Source organism: Nomia melanderi, chromosome 10, assembly GCF_051020985.1.
Source record: "Nomia melanderi isolate GNS246 chromosome 10, iyNomMela1, whole genome shotgun sequence".
Taxonomy (NCBI): domain Eukaryota; kingdom Metazoa; phylum Arthropoda; class Insecta; order Hymenoptera; family Halictidae; genus Nomia; species Nomia melanderi.
The window spans coordinates 9,075,836-9,100,673 of NC_135008.1; the positions used below are offsets into that span (position 1 = coordinate 9,075,836).

Sequence of the window (24,838 nt, forward strand, 5' to 3'; positions counted from 1 at the left end):
ACCAATGACACGTGAAATGATAAAACGGTATCCATTAAACACGTAATATATAAATTAACGTGTTATCATATTAATAGATATAACATCAGTGACACGACAAACACAAAAACGAACCGAAATTAGCACGATATCAAATCCTAAATAACCTGTACAATCATGATCAAACTCAACCAACAAAACACGTTAATCTTTAACTACTACATAACATTAATAAAAATGCTTTAAACTTTCTATGCACGATGTTATCGTTTACAATCTTCTCATTAACACTAAAATTACCAGACAGATCAAAATCACCCAATCGAAAATGTCTATTTTACAATGATTGAAATCATAAGGATACTCTTATGAGAAAATATAAAACAGAGTAATATTCATACTAATACAACAACAGAAGACATTTCAAATCTCAAAAAATGTACTCTCCCAACGTTTAGAGAAAATGATACAAAGTAACTCTAACTATTCGGTAATTCTAATATTAAATAATCATCACTATATAATCACTATAAGTATTTCCACGAAAATCAGGAGCCTTAATTCCAAGCATCCAATTCATGTGATCAGAACTTTTCCGACCACGTCGCGTCAAGAACGTTCATCCCGTGCAACAATCCTCACCAAGGAGCACCAACCATTTCGGTTGTTCCAGACGCAACGAGACAGCAAGAGAAATGAAGCTTCGCGTCGGAAAGAAGTCCACGAGCATGGACCACAGGTTCGAGGGACGAAAGAGCCGCGAACGGGACGAGGTTTGGTAACTCGTGGACCCTGAAGAAGCGGAAAGCAGACGGCAAGAGGGAGAGAGAAAAGAACGAAGGCTACGCGAGAGGAGTAAAGCAAGGTTGCCGTTGGAGAACCGAACCGTGGAACGTGAAAGAGATGAAAATGGACGGAAGAGCGAACAAGGAAGAAACCGGTGGGCGGCGGGCGGCGGACGTAGCTGAGAGAGAAAGGACTCGCAAGAGTCTGGTGTCTGGAGAGCGAGAGAAACACCAAGCCACAGGAGAAAAAAGAAGAGCGACGGAGAAAGAGAATAGCTTGTGGATGCAGACGGACAGAAAGAAAGATGGACAAAGAGAAAGCTAGACAAAGACAGGTAGACCGATAAGAGGAGAAAGGGGGAAAGGTAGACAGAGAAATAGAGAGACATGCGAAGAGAGAGGAAGATGGAGAATACGGTAGATAGAGAAAGGAAGGCGAAGAGAGAGGGAGAGAGAGAGAAACCTACAGAATAAGATAGAGAGAGAAATGTGGGCACAGAGAGGGAAAGATAGAGAATAAAATAGACACAGATAGACTGACGAAGCAGAGAGTAATAAAGAGAGCTAGAGAATAAGATAGAGAGAGAGAAATACAGAGAGAAAGGCAGAAGAAGAGACAGAGAGAGAAATGAAGAGAGAAAGATGGAGTGGGTGGATGGTGGACAGAGAAGAGAGAAGCGGAGCGAGGAAGACGGAGAAAGGAGGAAGGAGGAAAAGAGGCCGAGGCAGAGACCTACATATTCCATGGGGCCAATGAGACGGCGCAATGTGGCGGTACGGGTACGCTCGTCCTTCTCCAACGCGTTCGCCGGAACTCTCGGGGAGAGAGCGGAGAACAGCGCAGCCAGCCGGCTGGCGGCAGGGGTGGGTGGGCGGGCAGCGAAGGTAGCTCGGCGGAGCACGGCACAGCTACGACTCAGTTGCTCACGAGCATTCGGCCAGCGCGCGAACCGAGAGTCAGACCCCGTGCACGTAACCAGCGATCATACAATAATGTCCGCCCGTACCGGCACCAACAGCGGCGCGAGTAGTGTTGTGCTCGCGGCCACCCGTATGGTGATACTCGTGTTCGCCGCGCTGATCGTTCTCGCCCGAGCGGACCAGAACAAGTCCGAGCTGAAGGTCGAGAAGGCCTACGTCCCGGAGGTATGCGACACCAAGTCGAAGATCGGGGACCAGCTGACGATGCACTACACCGGCACGCTGCTCGACGGCACCAAGTTCGACTCAAGGTCAGTGACACCCGCTCCGATCGGAGCGTGGGCCCTTCGACGGATCGGCCGCGAGACGCCCACGCGTTGCGAACGACTTTCTCGCTGGTATTCGTGAATCGATCGCGCCAAGTTTCTGCGTCGGGATGGTGCACGTGTCTTTCGTCGCTCGGAGTACGGGACCACGTTCACGCTAGCTGCTTGGACTGGGTTATGCGATGCCATTCGCATCGACACATTTCAGATGATTCGTGTTAGAACGCATTTCGAACAAGACGTTCGTGGCGCGATGCGTGACACGCGTGACGAGTATTCTAGATGGGTTTAGTTTTTGGAGGAAATGTTGGGAACTTCGTTCGATGTAATGTGGAGAGAGATGGGGGTTTGCTTTGTTTATTTCTGATGTCAGTATTTGTGACAGGTTCTCTTTTATGCTTCTTTCTGGTGTTACTCTTGTTTTTTCGTTCAATGTAGATGGGAACACTTTCGAATAATACACTAGGCGATCTAGTTCTCCGGCTCGAGGTCACGAGCGTGCCATGTGCGGTTCTTAGCGGTTTCCTCGTACATACGTGGCACGAGATGATGTCACGACGAGAGTCCGTAGGCTGGCGGTAATTGCCGCGGTTCTAACCGGTTTTAGAATGTCGGAGTTTTCCGATGATCGTTCGTTGACACAAGGTTCGCAGATACTGATCGAACGTCCCATTGTTTCGCAGCGTGTAACGCTCGTGGTGGCGAACTTCCGCTGATTATTTCGAATTAATAGAATTAACTAGTTCGATGAAATTGAATTTGAATGGAGGAAGGATATTACTTTACTGACGGTTCGACGATCCGAACTGCTACTGGTCGATCGGTCATAAATGGTCAGTTAACGAACGACCGTTTTTATTGTTCCGGTTGTAATTCGCTCAGGCGTGAGATAGTGAGAATCATATGATTGTTGCGCCTTCTACAGCGAGTTCGGATAGGAATATTTGTCTTCGTAGACGTCCTGGAAGACGAAGTTACTCGTTTATAACGCGCACGGCCGAAAAGTTTCTTGTCAGATCGTAATTAACCGGCTAATGAGATCTTCGTCCGTTCGCACGTAAACATTTCCTGAATATACCTACTTTTAAACCTCCGAATATGTTCACAACCATATCCCCGCTTTAAGTTCGAGTACGCTTTAAATTTCCAGTAATTTTCGTTTATAAATATTTTATTTAATTTCTCCATATTCCCTTTCACGAACGTTCTCTTTCATTTCTGAGTATTTTCTTCAGCATATTTTCCCTCTAAATTCCGAGGTTTCGAAGATCTTCGAGCTTCTGTACGGGAGAAATCGTCGAGTAGAAGGGCCCAGGAACTTTATTACTCTCTTTTGCGTTGTCGTGGAACATTTTCGTGAAAGAGAGAACGAGGTTAATTAGCTAGCCCCCGAACGGAAACGATTCGTGTCTCGTTCCGACGAGCAGGCCTCGCCTGTGCGCACGGGTCGCGTTGGAACTACCGACGTGGACCGCTGCGGGATCCACGCGATCGTCGGGCGGGAAGATTTAACTGTGGCGATTCGTCCCGAAGCGAAACGTGCTCTCACGCGATTGGAGAGCGCGCGCTGCCAACGCGGACGGTTTTTCAGCGGGCAACGCGTAAACAGATGACCCGGCAAGTATTCCGTTAATGTTATCCGTTCGATGTGTTTGTGTACTCTTTTTGTAGCCGTCTGTTCGATGGAATTACATAGCGTGTTTCGAATAAATTCTTTGAAATCTCGATGGCATCAGCGTTTAAAAACTCTATAATTTCATTTCTTCTATCGTGATACCGACATCTTCGATTCATTATCCTCTTTTCTTCTACTCGCTTTACGTAAAATCTTTACAAATGAACTTTTCTTTTTTGCTAGAATTTACTGAATCGGCAATGCATAGAACCGACAATTTTAATGTCAAAACTGCTGATCATTTAATACGACTCATGTATAATCCTTGTAAAAATGATAATGGGAAACTAAAACAAATCATTCTGGTGTTAATACGTTGATCGCTTCGAAAATCTCGAGCGTTTCATATATCGCTTATCCTTTCGTACCAAAGATAAATATAAATAATGATCAGTCAATTGATAACGCAATGGTTACAATATATTATTATCTGGTTATTCAAGCTATTAAACATTTTTAAACTGGATTGTCGGTTGTTCACCGGCTAGATAGCCAGTATCGGTGTCGATAGCCAGGAATGTGGACGACGAAACAATCGAGGCGTTTCAGGGCCGTCTTCGAGCCTTGAAATCGGATTTGACGACCGGTTTACTTACGTTCGCCGGCTGTCCGTTCCAGGAAGTCGTTCGCTGAATTAATTGCACCTCGAACCGTTGGTGACAAACTCGGCCCAAGTTGATCGATGGGGATTTTGCTTTTCGCGACGTCCACCGTGGGGGAACTCTCTCTCCCGCTCTCTTCGCTCGGCACACTTGCGTTACACTCAACGGGAAACCAATTACGCGTTCGCGTTTTCGCCTAAGTCGCCAACGGAATTTTTTTTAGTACGTGACTCGCGAACGATCTCGACGAAAACTTCTTCTACGACGATGAACCCAATAACGGTTTTGTTATCTGTCGTCGAAAGTGTTCACGAATAAACAAGATAAGTTATCGCGTGCACCGTCGACCCCCCTTTTCGTCCGATTAAATAATCGCATCTTTCCCGTCCCTGATAACGACACTATCTAATCATTTTTTGCAGCAACGTGTACCAGTCGGTCATTAAATCATAATTCTGGTTCTCGATATCGATCGAGTTTATACATTATTTCGCAACTCTGTATCATCGATATTTAAATTTCGTTGAAAGCGGAGAATGTTAACGATGCAATTTTTAGCATGATTCGCGAATGATTCACGAGTGTAATAATAAGTTTTTTTTTACGGATTTTCCTTCAATTTGAAAGGTGTCTTTCGAACTGAATTAGTAGTGCAATTAATAGTGCATCTTTCACGTGTAATACGTTTCGGAATTGGATTTTGCTCGATTTCGAACAATGTCGCAACTTCCGTGAAACGAATGTTGAACGTGTTTCGTCAAAGGAGCCCCGGCCGAGTAGAATCGAAGCAAAACTCGTTCACGGGAAATTTTGCCCGCGAAAAGTTGCCTCGTCGCGTTCTTTGGGGATCAGTTTCGATATTACCGGCGAGAATCACGCGGTCAGTCTACCCTTTGAGGGCCACAATATCCAGCGAATATTATATTACGACCAGATATAAGCGTTCTCTCGTGTTTTCATAATCATTCCCCTTAAATTATTGCTCGTTAAAACTACCGCGAAACGTTTTGCTTGATGCAAACGCGCCGTTTGAACGGGTCTCCCTCTTCGCGCCGCTTCGAACGGCGAGCGTTCCTGCCGGCGTGCTTCGCTTTGACGTTAACATTAATTAAAATGTAAAAAAATATTGTGTACGGTAAACAGACGAATTTCCCTTTGTGCGACGTAACGCGGCTTGCTCTGCAACGGTGGTGTATCGTGTTCGGAAATTTACAGATGCATCCATTTTTTTCAACTTTCCGCTTTATTTCGATGAACATTGACATATATATTCTACTTTTGACTTCTGTCGTCTCGAATCTTTTTCATCGATCGAATCGATTTTTCTTATTATATCGTTGAGACAATGAAATAGTGGGTAAATCAATGTCCATAGAACTAAGATGTAAATGTTTCTTTTCACTATACCTAAAATGATTACTTGATTTCAAGGAAAAATTCATCGGTGAAAGTAAAAATATTTATTCAATATTTATACACATCTTTCAAGCAGAAGAAAAAGAATTTTTAACAGATTTTGCTTGGAAATCCACAAAAAAAAACTGCTACATGTAAACAATCTCTCATGATTGATGATGATATCCAAAAATTGTCCAGAAAGTTGAAATAATTCGCTTTCCAATTCTGAAGCAAATTTCCTATCCTCCTTTATTTTTGTAACAGTCGAAGGTTCAACGACCGCTTGCTGCGGTCAATTACGAAATGCTGAAAATAATTCGTCGATCCAGTCGAATCCGAAAGCGCGACATATTCGAGGACGGGAACGATAGACGTGGCAGGTGACCGCGCGCTGTCTCGTCTAAATTGTTTCGTAGGCCGTTACCAATACCGTTAATCGAGGAGCCGGCGGACGCACTGCGCCGGCAAAAGTTAATGCCACGTTTGGAGGTCACCGGGGACGGTGAACTGACGCGGCGCGCTCGATATTACGGATAGTACGCGTGGAGCTTCGATCGTAGGATATGAAGAAATTTTGCATTTTTTCCCTCCTCCCCCGCTCTCTCGGAAATTATCCCCTGCATTACCGTGCTGAGAATTTTAAAGAATTCTGACTTACTGCCCAGTGAAAATAAAAGGTAATATAAACGATGAAATAAAGGAACAATATGCATTTTTACTTACTTGAAATTATAACCGTGAAATATTTATATATTATTAGACCCTTACGCAGAGTATTATCAAAATAAGCGAGAAACACATACAAAAAGGAAATGATTTTATGTGAATAACTGAATCGAAAGTATGCAATAAAATTTTCTAGTAGAAATGTCTGTTCATGACTTACCGTTTCTATTTATGCATACCGAGGCTCGTGTGTTAGGTAAACGTTCGAAGTCGATTATCTAATAAAATTATGTGTGAAAAATATTTATGTTATCTGCTCCATTCGCCTTTTCATGAATATTCAGTATTTCAGTAATTATTTTACTCTGACGTCTTGCATGTGCCTCGATATGAGGTTCGCCACCTTAACGATAAAGTTTAGTTTGAACATAATAAGAACTGGCGTGTGGGAAAAAGCTGGTAAACGTATGCGCGGAAACGTGTAGTTTCATCCGAGGAAACGTTATTTGGATCTTGTAAGTGCATCATTGCACACGAATGCATGGCAGCTTCGCACGGAACCGGCGCAGTGCGCATTACGTAACCCCGTGTCCCGAAAATATCGATAAAATTTGTTCTTTCTTCAAATGAAACACTCCATCGGTGTTCCGCGAAATGTTTCGCAGTCCCAAATATTTCTGGATATTTCGCGGCAGCAAAAAGTTTTTTACCGCGACAGAATCTGTAGAATTTACTCAGACGAAATCGATACCGATGCTCTCGCGGGTAGTGTTATTTTATCTTGAATATTTTACCCGTATCGGTGAGGCTCGAATACGTGTCCCGGCAATCGAAAAAATGCATCCGCACGCGCGGTGCACAAATTCAACGCGTGAGAAGCGTGAACAATGCTGAGCTCGATCGAAGTGGGTCACATAAAAGAGTTCGGCGATGGTTAATCTGGAGCAGTCGTCATTTTGAGCATCGAAAATCCGATAAGCCGACGGTCGCGACAATCTGCAATCTAGATTATCAAATGTTCCGATAATTGGCCGCCCCGGAGATCATTTGCCTAGAAATTTAAATATTTGAATAAGCGGATTTATTTTCCAATAGAAAGCGGGGTAAATTTATTCGGAATTTGTAATATCCGAGAGTATCAAATTCGATTCCAATACTTCGGGAAGAGTACTCGTGGATGTTTTTTTCAGGCTAAAGTATAACTTAAACGAATAACGACGAAGTAACTTATTGGTTAAAGTGATTAAATTCATTAAAGATTATCACCGCGCCTATTATTTACGTATGCAATTTTTTAACTTATGTGCCGTCTAAATGGAAAGCAAAAAGAGCTCCGTCTTCGACGCGTCAATCGACAAACCCGATATGCATCGCGTTTAACACTGCGACTGCCGAATGGTTGGAACCGATCCATTTCCAAATACTTCTTCTACCATTATTATAGCTTCACAATTATAAAAAAACGACCGAAGCTTTTCCAACAAATCTAAGAAGAAATTGATTCACCAATGCTTAAACTAAATCTCGACTCAACTAAAATCTCAATAGCTGCACTCTTAGAGTCTCCACATAAAAATCTTTAAAAAAGTCGATCTAATCAATCGGTAGATCCAGCGTCAATGCTGTCCGCAGTCAGAAATCCTCGCTCCCCGTTAGACTACTTAACCAGTAGTAGTTCAGAAGATTTCGGTTGACATTGAGAGCGTCGATTCACCGGTCTCGCGCTGAAGTGTGTGCTCCGAAGTTTCCCCAAACCGAACCTAGCCGCGACGCGCGTTCCCAAAGTAAATCTTTGGGCCGTGTCAGTTTTTGTTCTTGCGGATGTTCCGAGGCTTTAATGCACTCTCGTCGGCCGCGCCCCTGTTCTCCGGCGTGCCCCGTTCGTTCGTTCGTTTACCCCGTTCCCATTCTGCTGGTTCCCCGTGTTTCTCGCGAGCGTGTCAAGTCCGCGGCGCGATGCACATTTCTGAAGGCGGGCGTTTCTGAGCGCGAGCCGTGAATGTTCGCCGCCGGCGGAATAAAGAGGCGCGCATATCGGTCGCCGCGGAGGAAACGAAGAAAAAGGGAAAGACACAACGACGCTCGGCGAACCCGCTCCGCTCTGGCCCTCTTCCACGGTCCCCGCTGCGAGCGTCGCGTTTCATACGACTAGGAGGCGCGCTTAGGAGGCCGCGTGAACATTGTCCACTCGAATTCCAGGACGCTACGAAGATTTTACGCGGAGAACGCCATTCAGGCCGCGGGTGAAAGGTGGTGGGTCCATTCGCGAGACGCGATTCACCGGGTTTCGCGAGTAAAAGGACCCGACAGGGTGACGAGAACGCATTCTTTAATTCTTGGCCTCTTCTTCGTGGTGGCTGCCAGAGCTGTTGAATGGGGATTGACGCGAGGATGAATGTTTGGAACGGTTTACTGGTGTTTTCGGGGTTTCACGATGGGGCGAATCGGATTGGAATAAAGATTATTTATGTTTGTTATGTAGTGGATTGGATTTATCGTCCTTTGTTTCTTATTCACGACAGAATCATTTAGACATTCTGTTTCGTTGTTATTAAGTAATCTTGTTTCTGTAGTGTTAGGGGAAAGTGATTCGATTCACTTTGGTCTATCATGTACGTGACGAGTTATTAACATAAAAACCGGTTCCTAAATTAACAATTACTCATCTCTTATACGTACAGAATCATTCGTTAATACAGACCCGTCGTTTTTCTTAGTCGTCGTTTAGTGATTTCCATTAAAAACAATCGATAGAATCAGGAAACCTAAAACCGGAAGCTTCTAATCTAATATGAAATACAATACAGAGCCTATGAAATAGAAGAACACTTTAAACAAAGAGTTCCCATGGCATTCAACGATCGTTTCATTACTTCCAAGAACTAACACGTCGTGTTACATTTACATTATCGTCTCTTATTATCATTTCGTTCAGCGGTTATGTGTTCCCAGTAAACCGCGTTATCAATGAGCGTTATCGATATTTGTGGATGCGAGACGTTTCGGGTCACCGATAAGAAACCTGCTTGTCGCGTGTCGGTCACCGGTTTAGCGGAACGAACACCGTGTTCTTCGTTTCATGGTTGTCTTGTCGACAAACGTTTGGCACCTTCGTACCTCCCTCGTTCACCGGGGATCCGTCCCCGAACGACTGTCAAGGTTCGGATCGTATTTGGTTTATCGGGATCGGAGAGGTTACGTCTGCGACGTTTCGCGCCGAGCGAGCTCCCCGGTCCCCTTAGGCTTCTTTCTATTTCGCGACGTCGAACACCGCGCATGATGCACCGCCAGCGCTCGGGAACGCGGCCGATTATGCAAAGCGCCGACAGATTGACGCGCGTCACTCGCAGCACAGCCGTAAACCACCGCGCGAAGTTTCTATTCGCGGCGCGGGCCCGTTGTGATCGACGAATTCCCCGGCAATTTATATCGCACCCTTATCGAGCGCTAGATTTCCACGTGAACCTCTTACATTTTCATGCTGAAGGCATACGATAAGTTTACACCTGCAGCGATCGTGAGCTGTTATAACGATTCTTCCCGTTTCTGATCATTTCCCGAAGTGACAGAAAATTGTATTCAAATTGTAGACTAAAAGTGAAGCGTGAAAAGAATTCTTTTTTATTCGTCGTTGTTGGTTGGAGTTTAAAAACGATTCATCGAATACTGTCAGGCTTTAGCTCTGGAAATATTGAGTCTAATTATGATTGATACGTAATCTTCATAAAAATCGTGACAATGGATTTGTTTAGTTTCTGCAGATGTTTATTATAGTATACGAATGGAAATATTCAATTTTTAAATCATTTTAGATATTCGATACTGTTAAGATATTAGTAACTGAGAGATAAGGAAACTGAGATCAGTTATTTTGAATGGTACGATAGTTCTAGTATTGAAGAGAACTCTGTCTTTGGAGACGAGTGTCGTATCAACGATCGAGAATATTAGAAGCAACGATTTGACCTTCCTCGCAAATAAAATTTTCGATTCGGAAACCGAATTGTAATCTAGGAACGAAACTGTTGCTTGTTGCGGGAGTCTTCCGAAGTTTTAAGTAATTTCGGCGATTCGCGTTTAATCGAGCGAGAACGAACGGATCCGTTAATTGATATTCTTCCGAAACGCAGCGGTGTTTACCGGTGCATTGAAAACAGGCGCGCACGTGTATCGGTAATTTCGGCCTTGAACGATGGCACGATTAAATTCAATTAAAAACCGTGCACGCCGGCGGAGGTTGTAACACGATTGTACGGTATGCTGGATAATTGCGGCCGGCTTATTTGATCGCATTTCCAGCGTGTATCCGCGTGTACCGTGCCCGCGTTCGTGTAATATTAGAACATTTTACTGCATCGGCGCGCTTTAGTCTGGGAACTCTCTCCATCCCACGAACGAAAATGAGACACGTCGAATCTAACGGGATGGGGAGGCACCGGTGAACGGATACTCGTCAAGATTGCCGCGCGTATACTCTTATCTCGCCGTTTTGCTCGTCCCGTTCGCGATTAAATCGCGGCCAATGATTGCGTTATGCAACGGGAACGCGGACCACACGAAGAAGACCGGCTCGGGCTGGTTCACTTTCGCTTTTAAACGATTCGCGCAGCTCTCCGTGACTTCATGCTCGGTTGGAGAACGTCTGCTTGCACGGAAAATGGATCGATGAACCGTAACACTTCTCATCTTCGTGAATAATCGTGGACGTACGTTTTGTATCCTGCATATTTGATTCTCCATGCTGGAAGAGGATAATGGGCGAAGTGGTTTATCATCAGTGTTGTATACGAGCCGTTCCTGTTTAAAGTGGTATAAGAACATTATTTCATACATTGAGATATTTAAGGGTTTGAAACAACTTAGAAATATTGGCGAACGTTAATCGATTCAGGTAACGTTTATAAAACCGTAAACGTGGTAGATTTGATTATACAATAAAAATTAATAAAATTATTACAGAAAATAAACGATTTTACAGCTATAGATGGACCTATTCCACTTCCAAAGAAAACATTTTCGCGATAACATGTTACAGTCCTTTTGATTAATTTAGAAGGATATCGTATGCCATCGATGCTATGATTATTAATATAAAAAGAGGATATCTATATCACACTAGAACTACCTTCAACTCATTTTTTCCCAAAAATGGACTTACCATCAAAAATAGCTGACATGTATTATTCCCTTTCTTTTTATTATTCCTGTTATATTTTGTACATTAGTTTCGGTGCAGACTTAGTTTTGAAAGGATTGCCGCTTCCAAGCAAAAGTTCATTTTCAGCGTAACCCTTGAATCGCTGAGAATTCACTGTATTTTTTTCCTACATTGATTAGTCTGAAATTCATGTCTAGATTTCTTGAGTATTTACAAGGAACTCGGTGTCAGCTTCGATGTTCAAAGCAACGCGCAACGGCCGGTGACAAGCGTGCCTTTCCCAGCGACTAAAATATTCATTTCCTAGCGAGAAAATGGAAAATCGAATGCCCGCCGCTGCACGCTCATCGAAGCAAAGGGAATAATATAATAGAAATGATCCGCTGCGTCGCGTTACATTTCTATCCGATTACGCGTCAGGTGTATCGTCACGCATTCCCGTCCCAATAACACGGTTACCGATCGGTCGAAGCTCCCCGCGTTTACGTAGTCGATTATTTCGTCGCGTTTCACGGATCCAGTCGCGGCTCGGCTTGAACTTGTTTACCAAGTGGAAACAGCGCGGCCCTCGCGCCAGCGCTTCGGGTAACGAGAGGAAATCACGGCGGATATTAACGCGCGGATCCGAGGTCTATGTTGCGTTTCGCAACGTTCGCGTCATCCGATTCTAGTTTTTGCGCTGTCGACGATTATATTCACGGATCGACAGATTAGGGCTTAGGTCAGATCGGAGAAAATGTCGCGGCCGCGATCGCTTTCGAGTAACTGAAGAATAAAGTTCTCGTGTTTTATGAAAGGAAGGATCGAAAGCTTTGCGCGTTGTAAGTAATTAATGAATTAACTCGTTTTTGTGATTGACAGCGAATCGAAGAGAAGGTTCGAAGGTGAAGGTTCGAAGAATTGAAAATTAATGAAGCTGGAAATACTCCCCTTTGAATGTTTAAATTTATATAAATATTAATTTAGTTACTGATTAGAAATGCAATGCTTGCCTCATTCATTAGCAGTTTGTTGCTTAATTTGGCCTGGACTTTGATGAGGAACTTACCTTTTGCACGTTACATTCAACGAATACCAGCGAGGAGAGGTGAAAGTCACACGAACTGTTATTGGTTGAGTCCGTGAATGCGACACGTATTCCGTGGAAAATGTTTGAATGATCTGGAATGATCAAAAGCCGTGAAATGTTGTTGCCGCGCTTACAGGCTTCAATGGTAGCCACAGAGAACTTTATCCTGGTAATAACAGGAATCACCGAGACGCTTTATACGAGATCAATTCGCGCTATTCCAAATTGTATTTGCGCCATTAGAGCTTCCGTCTCTCGCACTTATCACTCTCGACAATGTAATTTGCTGTAGACCTAACCGCCGGCTCTACAAGCTCTAAAAGCGTTGTCTGAGTTGAGGCCTTATCAGGGGAACGTGATCTAAGAAAGAACGTCTTTGATTCGATGGGATCGAGAATTACTTTAATCCTTTGTACTTCGATTCTTGGACGTAGTTCAACTCTTTAAGTAACACATTTTCGGCTTTTGATTTCCAAATGTTGAACTTAAAAAATTTACTTAGTTCAACCTTTTAAGTAACACATTCTCGACTTCTACTTTACTTTATATTCCCGGGTTTTACTTTTCAAATGTAAAATTTAATTTTTTAATTCAACTGGAAAGAATTCGTGCCGCTAAGAGCTTCGGCCATTAATGCAACAGTTGTCGATTCAAAAGGAGAAAGAATGAAAGTAGAATGTGTAAAGTATGTTGTCCGAGTCTCAGAAAATTTGAACTATTAAGAGTTGATTTTAAAGTTATATTGAGTTTAGTCATCTCAAGTTATTTTAGATTATATTAACTACAGCAATAGGGTTGATTTAGTAGCTCAATGACAATTAGATGAAGAAAAATTGACAAGAAAAATGATGATCAGAGAAAGAACAGAAGCGACGGTACTTTAGGGGCGTGTTGGATTCACGTAACACCTCGGACCGTCCATTTTTCGTCGGTTTCGATTGACTTCCGAAGTTTCGCGGCATTTCTAATGGGTATTCGAAGTCCCTTGCCCAAACTGCCGCAGAAGAACGATCATTTTTTTTCCCTGCGGAGAGTTGTCGCCCCTTTCGCGAAACTTTGGTCATTACGGCTGGCCACCGGCGAATATACCGCGCGATGTGTAAGGGGACACTTGTACGCTGCCGGATGCAAGAAGATGATCAATTACGCCATGAAAAACTAGCGAAATTAGAACTCGAAGGGAAACACCGGTTTCCGTTCCTATGTGTGTTTCGCTCGATTTGTCGAACGCGAAACTTTCCTTCGTCCAAGAAAAGCGATCCTTGAAGTTCGAACCATTGTGCGATTCGCTGTATTTCCTTTTATTCGAAAGCAGAATTTAATAAAAATTGTGAAATTTATCAAAACTTCTCTCGAAAATTCAACCACTCTCTGACACAGTTTATAAATTATCGGTTCTTTCTACTTACAAGATAAATCTCGTGAGTTTAAGAAATTTTTGTATTTTCGAGATCGCTGTTCTGCGAATTCTGTATTCACTAAATCGATCTTCAAACTTTAAATAGCGAATTGATCATCACAATCGATCGTTGTTACAATATTTTACACGGATAAATGGTTGCATCTTACTTCATAGAGTATTCACTTGCAATCTTACATTTACGTAGAATTTTCATTTGTTTCTCTTGAAAAAATCGAAGAAAATCGCTATCGTATCGCGAAGCCGATCAAATTCAACCCGAAAAGATCGTGCTCTAAATAATTCTCATCGGGACGGTTCGTTTGAATTACGAGTTCCATTTACACGGGTTCGTTTAGGTGGCCGGTTGGTGCCGTTGCTCTCGGCGCAAATAATTACGACCGCCGCGGGACGGTTGTGCTGGAGAAAGTTGAAGCTCCCTGGCCGAAGCGAGGCTTGTTTAGTTAAATAGACGATATATGTAGCGAAGCCGGCGCGCCGGGTTAAATTAATGCGGAATACGTCTGTTCATCATCTCGGCTGTCGCAAGTGCACTCTCGAGTTCACGCATAAAATATGCGTCGATCGCCGCATAGTGGGCAAGATCGTAGTTTTACCGGTTAAAAAGTTTGTAATGTTTATAGAAATAAAGATTGTTTTATGTTTCTTAATAATTCCACGGAAAAATTGCAATTATCTTGAATAGGATTACACGTAATAATTTAGGATTATTGTTGTGTTTCGATATTTAAAATATATTATCCACTATATATGGTCTATTCTCAATATTTACTATTACTTTTATTTGTTTAGTATTTTTTACGAAACTTGTTGTATTTGTTATTAGCAGATATTCCGTTTTTAATTGAACGAATTCATGTTATTTCTTTAAGAACTCTGAAAAATTGATCTTTCGCCGTAGAAACATCGATATTTTATCACTGTACGTCGCGTCGGGTGGTCGGGCGCGATGAATTCGCTCAATGTTGGATACGACGGGACAAAATTAAATTATTAAGGGATGTTCGATTGTTGACAGACACAGAAACCGTAACACGATGCGCTAAACTTGAATCTTGGAATTATTACATCCTTTGCAGACGAGGATTTCTAGAAATATCAAAGACTCTTCCCGTCAATTTTATAAATACTATAAAAGAAGATTGTATATTGATCTTCTGTTATTTAAATAATAAAATAACATGTTTAAAACTTCATTATAAATACGAATATCTGATGTAACTAATATCATAACATTCGTCCTCAAATGGTTAATCCTTTCCATGTAAATATTATTGAAGGAATAAATATGAACTTCTTGGGTTGATCTGTCTTACTTAAACATTTTTTAAAAGAATTTCAGTCATTGCTAGAGTGAATTAGCTGTAATGTTCTTGGATATGTTCTTCGATTAAAGTGTCGAATCACTGTTTTGTAGAAAATGCATGAAAAATACTTTTGAAATTGTCATGGCACAATTTGTGCTAGAAAGATGATAGTACAGTATATTTTTGAGGAAATGACTAGATCCATGCCTGAAAGCGCATCGATTTCTAATTTCAGCTGACTCACGGTTCGTCTCGACGGTGAATCAAAAATAGTGACGTGTTTACAAGTCGAGCCGCAATCGATACTTCGATGATGGGGAATCGACACGCATAGCGGAACTGTTATTGTTATGTGATTTATGCGCGGAAAGTAAATCCGCATCGTTCAAGCATGCGATCTTGGGCGGTTCGCTGCACTTTTCTTTCTCAAGCATGCCTTTACCTAATAAAGCAATGCCGTGAACACCGTAAATATACAACTTGAATTTATTTAAATGTTAGCCATCAATCAGGTCGGCGAAGATTGTTGTTACGCACGCGAATAAATGGTAAACGACCGGATAACATTGATTCGTTTCTTTTTCCTCTAATCAAAATTCCACGGGAAAAGAACAATTTCCTATTGAGAACGTTTTATTATCAATGTTATCCGATCGTTCTATGATATGTTAAATAATGATCCATGGTGAGTGGCACGGTTGTCGAAATTCCATCTAATTTGTTTTCGAAAAGGTTATTCCGTAAATATTGACGCTTCATTTGCTGGCAGTTCTATTGTAATAATATCGCGTGCGTTTCCGCGTTTTCCGCTCGGATTATCATTGCCGAATGCATACCGCCCGAAAGCTTTGACTTTCACAAATGAAACGAATTTCCGCTTCCTTTAATAACTGCGTTTTCGAACGATTTTCCATGGTCGGAACGTGGACGTGCGTTATAATATATTCATACGAGGGAAAATAACATTCTGTAATTCGTCGACGCGTCCCAATTGCACAATAAACTCATTCGGTCGCGTAACATTTTTCACTTGGTCTTAATTGAAATGTACTTCGTGTTTTCGTGTTTTAAAATATATTTAAATTTTGGTTTTATTAAAGTGGCACTAGAATAGTTTCTATACTAAATACTCTTAAAAAATACGCCACTTGACTACTGAAAAATTGAATCATTAGAAATGCAGTTTCACAGCAGACCAGAATAAAGATCTCATGTAATTTGTCGAGACAAATATTCTATTTTTGAAAATTATTCACAGAAAAGAGTGTAGAATAGAACGATTACGTTTAATTATCCCTAGACTCCCGATTGTCATGCCCTTTAAAATTATAAGAATATAACTAAAAAAGTAGAATTACGATAGAAAATGGTCTCCTTCCACAAATACCATAACAACTATTATCGCAAAGAGTTAAATTCCATACTTTTAAATTTCCCATAAACGCATCAAAATCTCCAATCCAATTATCAACAAAACAATATGCAACGTACATCCAACTCTCCTAAGAACCAACAAACCTCAGCTAAGCAGTCTCTTCCATCCTCAAACCCAACCACAGTCAGTCCCAAGAAAATCACTCGCAGAATCCATGAACCCCGACCCAGCTCCTTTGATTCAAATAAAAACCCCTTGAATCGTCTCCTAACAGCGCCATCAGCGTCCAATGAAAGCAGCGTTCCCCAAACGAGGGCTCGCAGTGGTAACCATTTAAATCGGGAGCTATCGTAAGCGGCGAGAAGTTGCGGCCTCGGTCGGCAATAAAAGTAACACGACCGCGCTGTAGAGTCGCCGCATCGGGGAACCGACGCACGTAAGCTCGTTCCCCATTCACGAGATCAATTATTCGCGCGTGAGCAAGTTGGCCGGCTCGAGCCCATAATTTTCCCGTGTTTGTCCTAACCGCGTCGTAACCGAAGCAACAGCGTGTTTCGTTCGGTGGGCGGCGCGCGCTCGGCCCCGAGACCGTTTAGCGTGCAGACCACGAGTCCACCCTCGCCCCCGTCCTCACTCGATTACCTTGAAAGTTCATTCGGTCGGGGGCGGGAGGGTCCCGGGGCACGAAAGGCCGATAACGAGGAGGCGAGTCACGATAACGTTATCGTTCCGTGCGAACCTCCGCGTCGTCGACGTCGCGCGTGGACTCCCGGAGACGATGTGCGCACCCAGCGCACCCGTTATCTCGCGTCGCACGCCTTTCCCGGCTGAAGCCTAGCTAGCATCGACCGAAACCACGTGCCGATACGTCGTGGAAAAGCTGGTCACGCTTATCTTGTCCCCGCCCGCAATCTTTTCCTCTTATATTTTGTTTGCGTTTCCTGTTCGCTTCGTCGGACGCGGTTTCCTCTCTTGGGCCGGGAGTTCAGTTTTCATTGGTCGGTTGACTAATTAAGAGTATGTGATTAGTTATTACTCATGTGTAACATGGTATATTTTTAAATACAGAATTTTGATTTAGTTTAACCGGTATGAGTGAGTTCGCAGACCCTGATGTTTGTGCAGTGCTAGCGAAATGCTGGGAAATGTCTTCGAAACGTTAAAGTGCTTTAAGTAAGGCATTATTAAATTTTCAGTGGAATGCACGTTTGTGTTATTCGTTCGTAAAAACGTGGATCGAAAATGTATACTCACTTTGAATGTTAAGTGCGCGTGCAGTTGAACGACAGCCGGTTGAAGTCTGTTCATGACCTACCGTTTCTACTTCTCGTAAATACTCCATGTGCGTGTCACATGAACTTCCGAAGTCGATTATCCGAGTAACCAAGTTTTCTAGGAAAGGGAATTATTCGACTTGTTTATCGTATAGATCAGGAAAGAAATTTTATTGTGGAATAATGTAAATTCAACTGATATCTCGAACTTCATAGTTCAAAATTGAAGTAGAATTTCGAAGAGTACAGAATAAAGTATTTCTGAGAACACAAAAAATTTGAGTCTTCACTTTCCATTCTATTAGTAGCTTGTGTAAACCCTCTTACACTTCGCTGTTCCAACCACGAAGTAACCGATCGTAATCTGTTTTATTCATTCTTTTTATTGCAATAGTCGAATCCGTAGCCAGTCGGTTGGTTCCATTCTCACGTGAAACGCAACCGCGGTTGCTAGTTCGAAGCATAGTACGAAGCGATTAATCTCAGGGACTTCGTGCTCCTTTGGCCGAAAGTTTCAATTCCTTGAATTAGGTAAATACATTTCATGGTGCAGTAATTATCTTGTCATGCTCAGATCCCCGTAGACCGGGTGCAGAGTACACGTCGTAAAGTACATACCAGCCCGCCTCGTAGAATATTCTGATGATCGTACTTACTGATGGTCCCATGGTTTACTGCCTACTCTATTATGTTGATAGAAGGACAATTAGCTCTCGCATGACGTTGACATCGTAAGCAGCCGGGAAATTAATTGCAGGGTTGTTGCCTGGTACTCTGCGCGCCGGCGATCGGCAAAAAGACTGGGTCGCGGGTCGCTGTCGCCTAATTACGCCGCTAAATGTAGCCACTGCGGACGTTTCTACTCAAATACCGCATCTTCCGCGGGGTCACATTTCAGTTGAATATTTGATTAACTCTAACAATGTACGATATACCACTCAACGAATGTTCTAAATTTAATGACGGAGCTTTGTGTGCAGCTCGTTACAACTGAATTATATAAAAGCTCGCACAGACTTGTATTTTCATGAAAATATCTGTTACGTTCGTATTTCCTTTTATCAGGTTCAACCCTCAGCATGCGATTTATGTTCTGTAACTAGTTTGACGTACGAGTGCAAAAGGTTCAAATGGAACAAGGAAGTTACTGCTACTCCGAATTTTCAACGATTTTTCCGGTGAAATTGTATTTACTGTCTGTTTGAGATTAATTGGACATTTGTTGGTTGAAATATAATAATAATTTTTAATCCTTTCACTCGTATATCCCATTCTAAAGTATTTCGTGCAACGCCAGTATTTGTACGAATAAAAGTCTCTAGCGATAGAAGTGTTTTTAATATTGAATCTAACGTTCGATATTTCAATTTTTCTGCGGGCGTATAAATTCGTGTAGCAAAACGAAACGTTTAGTTAAGTCGACGCTGCCATTTGGATGAACGATGCCGGCGACAAAGACAGTTGACACGTTATCGCGCGTCTCGTCCTTAACGCATGGATCAGTTAATTGAAATTCATGTCTGATTGACAGGTAGAAACTGAACTGCGCGCGAACGACAGCGCGGTGTATCCAAATGGGAACCGTTATCGCATGCTCGAATTACTTCCACGCTGGATGAAAATGATTACCACCTGCGTATGTGTAGACGCTGTTTCAATATTACGGATGCAAACTCAGCGTGTTGGTACAACTCGCAAATTACTCTAATAAGATCCGTCTTAGCTCAAAATCACGTACTTAAAGCAACGTTGTACAGGATATTCTATAACTATTCGTTAAAAGCCATCGCAATTTAGTATGTCTTGAAATTCAAAGACTTAAATTAATTATTTCATTACATTCATTAACACAAAACTGACTCACTGACTGTTCATATAATGTAGACTTTATAATGTGAGACTTTAAATAATGTAGAATTTAGTTTGTGCATTGTTCAATCAATTTCTCTAATAATTCCTCAGAGGAACGTTTGTTATCCTTTTAATAATTGCAAAAGAAGAAATCAGGAATGGCTCATTCTGACCCATCTGGTAGTTTTAATGTCAACGTGCAACTATTTGTTTATTAGCTATATAGCTATTCTTTCTATTACACATTTGTTATGCATTTTTGGAAAAATCAATTTCGTGTTACTGTATCAGTGTTATCGACTTAAAACGTCTAAACCGTGAAGCTTTAACCGCAGAGTCCTCTCGAGGCTGGTCGATATATTCGTTCATATTTGTTTGTAAATACACAATACCCCGGTATATACCTGCTACAGAAAGTCGCCGATTGAAAATAAACGAATTCGACGGGGATGGAGTGTAACAGTTGCAGTTCGAACGAGCGGTTTTGACAAGTTGGGGGGCGTTGTATTAATCTTCCCCCGGCGGACACGGTTTGCCCCGGTTGTCACCGAGCTCGACAGTGCCTTTTTTCGCTGGCGCATAATGCCACCTTTTAAGCCCCGGCTTCAATATCGGCCAAGTCCAGGGAACCATTTGACACTGATCGGAATTTCTAACCAAGAAAGTGTTTCAGCGTCTGACAAAAGCACGACGGAAGATGTTTAAAAAAAGACGTTCGTTTCGGCCGAAGTATACGAAACTTTACCGAATTTTCTTTTCCTTGCGATGTTCTGTGGAAATTTAAATTCGCAGAAAGTTTTCGTTATTGTTGTTTGTCCAAGGTAATAATTATTTTGTAATTACTTGGGACTCAAACTTTCCGCATTGCAGATATAATTGTTATTGTTAATTTTTAATTTACCAGTCCAGTTTATCGAATGATACAGTTCTATTAGATAATAATCTTTTTAATCAGAGAAATTCTTCGTATCATTCGAAACCTGTATTTTAAGTACAAGTTTTCAATTTCTGTATTTTACGGAGATCATCGTGGACCACGGGAAGTGAACGCAGCGAATCACAGTGACTTGCAGAGAATCTCAGCGACCAGGTTGTGAAATAATTTATTTAACGCGATAATCCGGCCGGTACACGGCAGCTAGCAAGCTGTTTTGTAATTCGCCGAGCCATAAAGTTGTCCTTGGCTCAGCGAATTTGTGGAAGTTTCAGCGAGCGATAAGACGCGTTATAGTTTCTAATTGTCGCGGAATAATCACGGGCAACGTTATTCAGACGGTAATAGCGCGGTATTGGCTTAAAGAGCCAATTTGTAGTCGGATGTGCAGATGCGATATTACGATACGTTCCCATTAGTATGAATTGTACATATTCACCTGCGGTGGGTGTTACGTTAAACGCAGCTTGCAATATTCATTCAGTTCGTGGAAAGCTCTTCCTTCGTAATGGGCGCGCACGCGCGCAGTTGCGACGCTTCTCCGGCGACTCCTTTCCTCGCCATTTGAGTCAACGTTTCCGGATATTCCATTATTGCGCGCCTTTTGTTACTGACACCTCGGGATCACCTTAATTAGAAATTTTCTTTGGATTACCAAAGACGCTACTGAACCTGCACTGTGATTCTCGAACCAGAATTTAACCTTGTTCAGTTAATGGTTCACGCAGTGAAAGCATCTGACTATCTCAAACACTCTCGATCTCTAATTTCTAAATGAGGTCTACTAAAACCAATCAGAACTTAAGCTAACACTATACATCCTTTAATCCTGTGTACAATCTGTTCACTTCAAATCTATTCTCACCAAAACGAAGCAAACCAATAAGCCAACCAAAAATACCAGAATACATAAATATTTACAATTTCCCTTCAATACTTTCACCACAATTGTGCGCCAGTCTAGCTAAACGATTGCATCGAGAAATGCTTCGAAACTCTTATCCTCGACACTAAACATTTATCCCAACCATTCAAACATTCTTCCAAACTTCTTTCAAGTCTGCCTCTTCCAAACTTCCAAACCATAGAAAAGAAACATCCATTTCTTCGCGGATAGAATGCCGCGAGTTCTATTGGTGGATATTTAATCAACGGGCCCGGCCGAAAGAGTCGCGCGCACCTTTCGGTGCCGGGACGCGTATCCCGGGTCTCCGTTGCACGGCTCATCGCAATTTTCCCCCGGAGCGAGATTATAAACGTCCGTTGTAGCATTCAGTCCGGGCAGCTCCGCGTTCGGGTAGACGTTTCCCCAGCCAAGTGCTTTTTCCGTTATTAACGGCGCCGGGAAATACTCGGGGCCGGCCTCGATACCGAGTGTAAACTGCACAGGGCTCACCCATAAACGGGATCCGCGGCCAGAGGCCCTCTTTTGTATACTCGGCGGCCGCGAGCCCCCCTGAAACTGCTCCAGTATTTCATCCCCCTAAACCGCTCCGCGCTGCGCTGCCCGGCGCCATTTTTTCCGGCGCGCACGCGGCGAATATTCCGTGGGGAGGCTGGATCTCCGTGCTTCGTTTGCCACTGCTTCTTCTTCCGCCTGTCTTCTGTATACAGGGTGTTAAAGGAGTAGTAAGTGTATACATTGGAATCTGGGTTATCACATCAACCCTGTGCACTGGAGAGGTGACTCTTCCCACTTGATTTGATACAGAAAAGTTATGAAGCTTAATATTAGATATTAATTGCATAATACGCCACTACGTGAAATATAATAAAACACTTTCGTTCATTAATTTATGCGCGAAGTATCGTTAGGTTATTAATAAGACTACCGTTGAAAAACTTTCGAGTTAAATTGGATTATCTAAACGATCTTTAGTGACAATTTAGAGATTATTGAGTCGGTGGTTAGTGAGATGTTTCAGAGATCTTACTGTAACAGAAGATATAAGCAGTAGATAAGTACAGAATCTGTATATATAGGCCGAGGTAGCTAAACATTGGTATCATGTGCTACCGTGCCTAAAGAAGAAAAAAGTAAACACAGGCTCAGAAACTCTTCCTACTTCCTTGACACAGTGTATACATACCTCCTTGCCTTCCGTCCGTTTCTCTCGTACTCTCCTTTTTCCCTCGTTCCCTAACCTCTTTCTTTTCCCCTCATTTTACATTGAAATCTATTTCACCGGGAAACGCGCGCCGCTCGCAAAATAATTAGGAACTATACATCCCGCTCGACTTGCCGACCCTTCATCTCGACTCGACTCGCTCGCCGACCCCTTCTTTCTTCCTCGTGCTCGACCGCGTACTTTTACCGTCGCGGCCTGTTTCGTTTCGCGTGTCCGTCCCTACTTCCCGGCCATTCCCGGCCTTTATACGGCTCGTCCAATTACATTTCTGGCCGCTGTATTATTCATTCGGGGGAGCGAGATAAACCGAGCCGGCTTAGAACACGATTATAAGGGTCGTTTTCTAGCCGGCCGGCAAACGACTGGCGCCGGTCTGCCCAGCATCCTTTGAGCATATTTCGGCTACTCGATGCTGAGCCCGACTTGCGGTTTCTGCGCTGCCTTTGAATGGGACGGGGCGAAGAACTCTCGATGTCGGCCACGACGTGAATTATATTGGGAACCCGGAGCTCGGAGTTCGGAGCGGTATGAATCTTTTACTGTCACTGTTGAGACATTTGTGGGTCGGTTCCTAGGGATGTTGGCGACGTTTGGTTATTTAATCTTGACTCCGTTCTCTGTTTTGTCGTGCATCATTTGTAGGTCGTGTGGCTCGTGTCCTTTTCTTTGAGGATTTTGTGTCGACAGGGAGCTTTGCCGGTAGACAACCCGCAATGTTGAAAAGTTGTAGACACAGTAGCAGAAAGCTTCCGAAATACTCGTTGACCAAAATTCAAATGAAGAATTTTCAACCGAGGTATTTAAAGAAAAGAAACTTGTCAAAATTCTTGATATGTTTGATAAAAGAAGAGGGACTTTTTAAAAATCGTATTAAGGTATTGATTTAATAGGATCGTTTCGCTATAAAAATTATTTTCCGGCTCAACAGAGTCTCGTTATACGCGCGGTTAGCGACTCCGGATCACGGTGGCAATCGAGGCGGTTCTGCGGCAGGGTAAATATTTTTAATTAAGAAACAAGGCTTACTGAACGCGGCCGGTAGAAAAATGCGGGAACGTTAGCTCGTTTCCTCGTGGAACAGTGCTGGATTTAATTAGTACTGGCCCAGGTACCCCGTCCTCTATCTCGGCGAGCGAAAAAGTCGGGAAAGAAGCCGGTTCTGGGAAGAAAAGAAGTCGACGGTGCGGTGGGGAGAGGAAAGCAAAAAGCCCGAAGGAACGGGGGAAATGTGGGGATGGACAAAGGGGGTTGGAGCAGGACGGGACGAAATGGGCGGTGGTAAATGTTTTTCCTCATGGGGGAGCTCGCCTAAAAGGGTTGTCGTGCCACCACCGGCTAACGGCGAAGAGAATGAAAGGAGACAAGAGGCGAACGAGTGTTTCGAGTGTGTCATGCCACCCCCTTGACGCGCTCGTATGCAACCGGTCTTAATGAAAACCGTATAAAACGCAAATTAACTGCCGAATGGGGGCGCGCGGAGTTTTCTTTGACCGCGTAATCCAGAGAGGATGACGATTTGTTGCTTGCAGACGATCTAAGGAATGACAAGCGTTGCTCCCGTTTTATCTTTTGTCCCGTGAACGATGATCAAAAGATGAGTTAGGAATTTGAACGCGTAGACGAGATACCCGTTGGTGAAGAGAAAAGGTTATTGTTAGCGTAGATCGGAAGATGCATATTTTTCATATTTTCGAAGTATCAAATCGTCAAATCTTCAAATTTTCAAATCTTCAAATCTTCAAACCTCCAAACCTGCAAATTACTAAATCTGCAAATCTTCAAGTCCTCAAATTTTTAAACTTTCAAGTTTGCAACTTGGCTATTAATCGAAGTTTCCCAATGTTCCGAGCAAAGCAAACCTTAAATCAAAGAAGACAACTTGCAACGTTGTTACACGTACCAAATATTGAATATTTCAAATATAATCAATGCGCGAGTCTGTATATTTTAGAATTGTCATTTACCTTCC

The 24,838-nt window shown here is 42.8% G+C and overlaps 1 protein-coding gene and 1 long non-coding RNA gene across 4 annotated transcripts in view; both read left to right on the forward strand.

Moving 5' to 3' along the window:
* The first annotated feature begins 1,657 nt into the window (after positions 1 to 1,657).
* The window catches only part of Fkbp14 (peptidyl-prolyl cis-trans isomerase Fkb14), a 110,140-nt gene continuing 86,959 nt past the window's right edge, over positions 1,658 to 24,838 (forward strand). For both annotated transcript variants that reach the window (XM_031982960.2, XM_031982961.2), the window contains exon 1: positions 1,658 to 1,996. In XM_031982960.2, coding sequence (XP_031838820.1) covers positions 1,758 to 1,996 — 239 coding nt within the window. In that variant the 5' untranslated portion in view covers positions 1,658 to 1,757. The remainder of the gene's footprint in view (positions 1,997 to 24,838) is intronic.
* Positions 17,648 to 24,838, forward strand: part of LOC143174966 (uncharacterized) — a 44,159-nt gene continuing 36,968 nt past the window's right edge. For both annotated transcript variants that reach the window (XR_012999521.1, XR_012999522.1), the window contains exon 1: positions 17,648 to 17,854. This is a non-coding gene — a long non-coding RNA (uncharacterized LOC143174966). The remainder of the gene's footprint in view (positions 17,855 to 24,838) is intronic.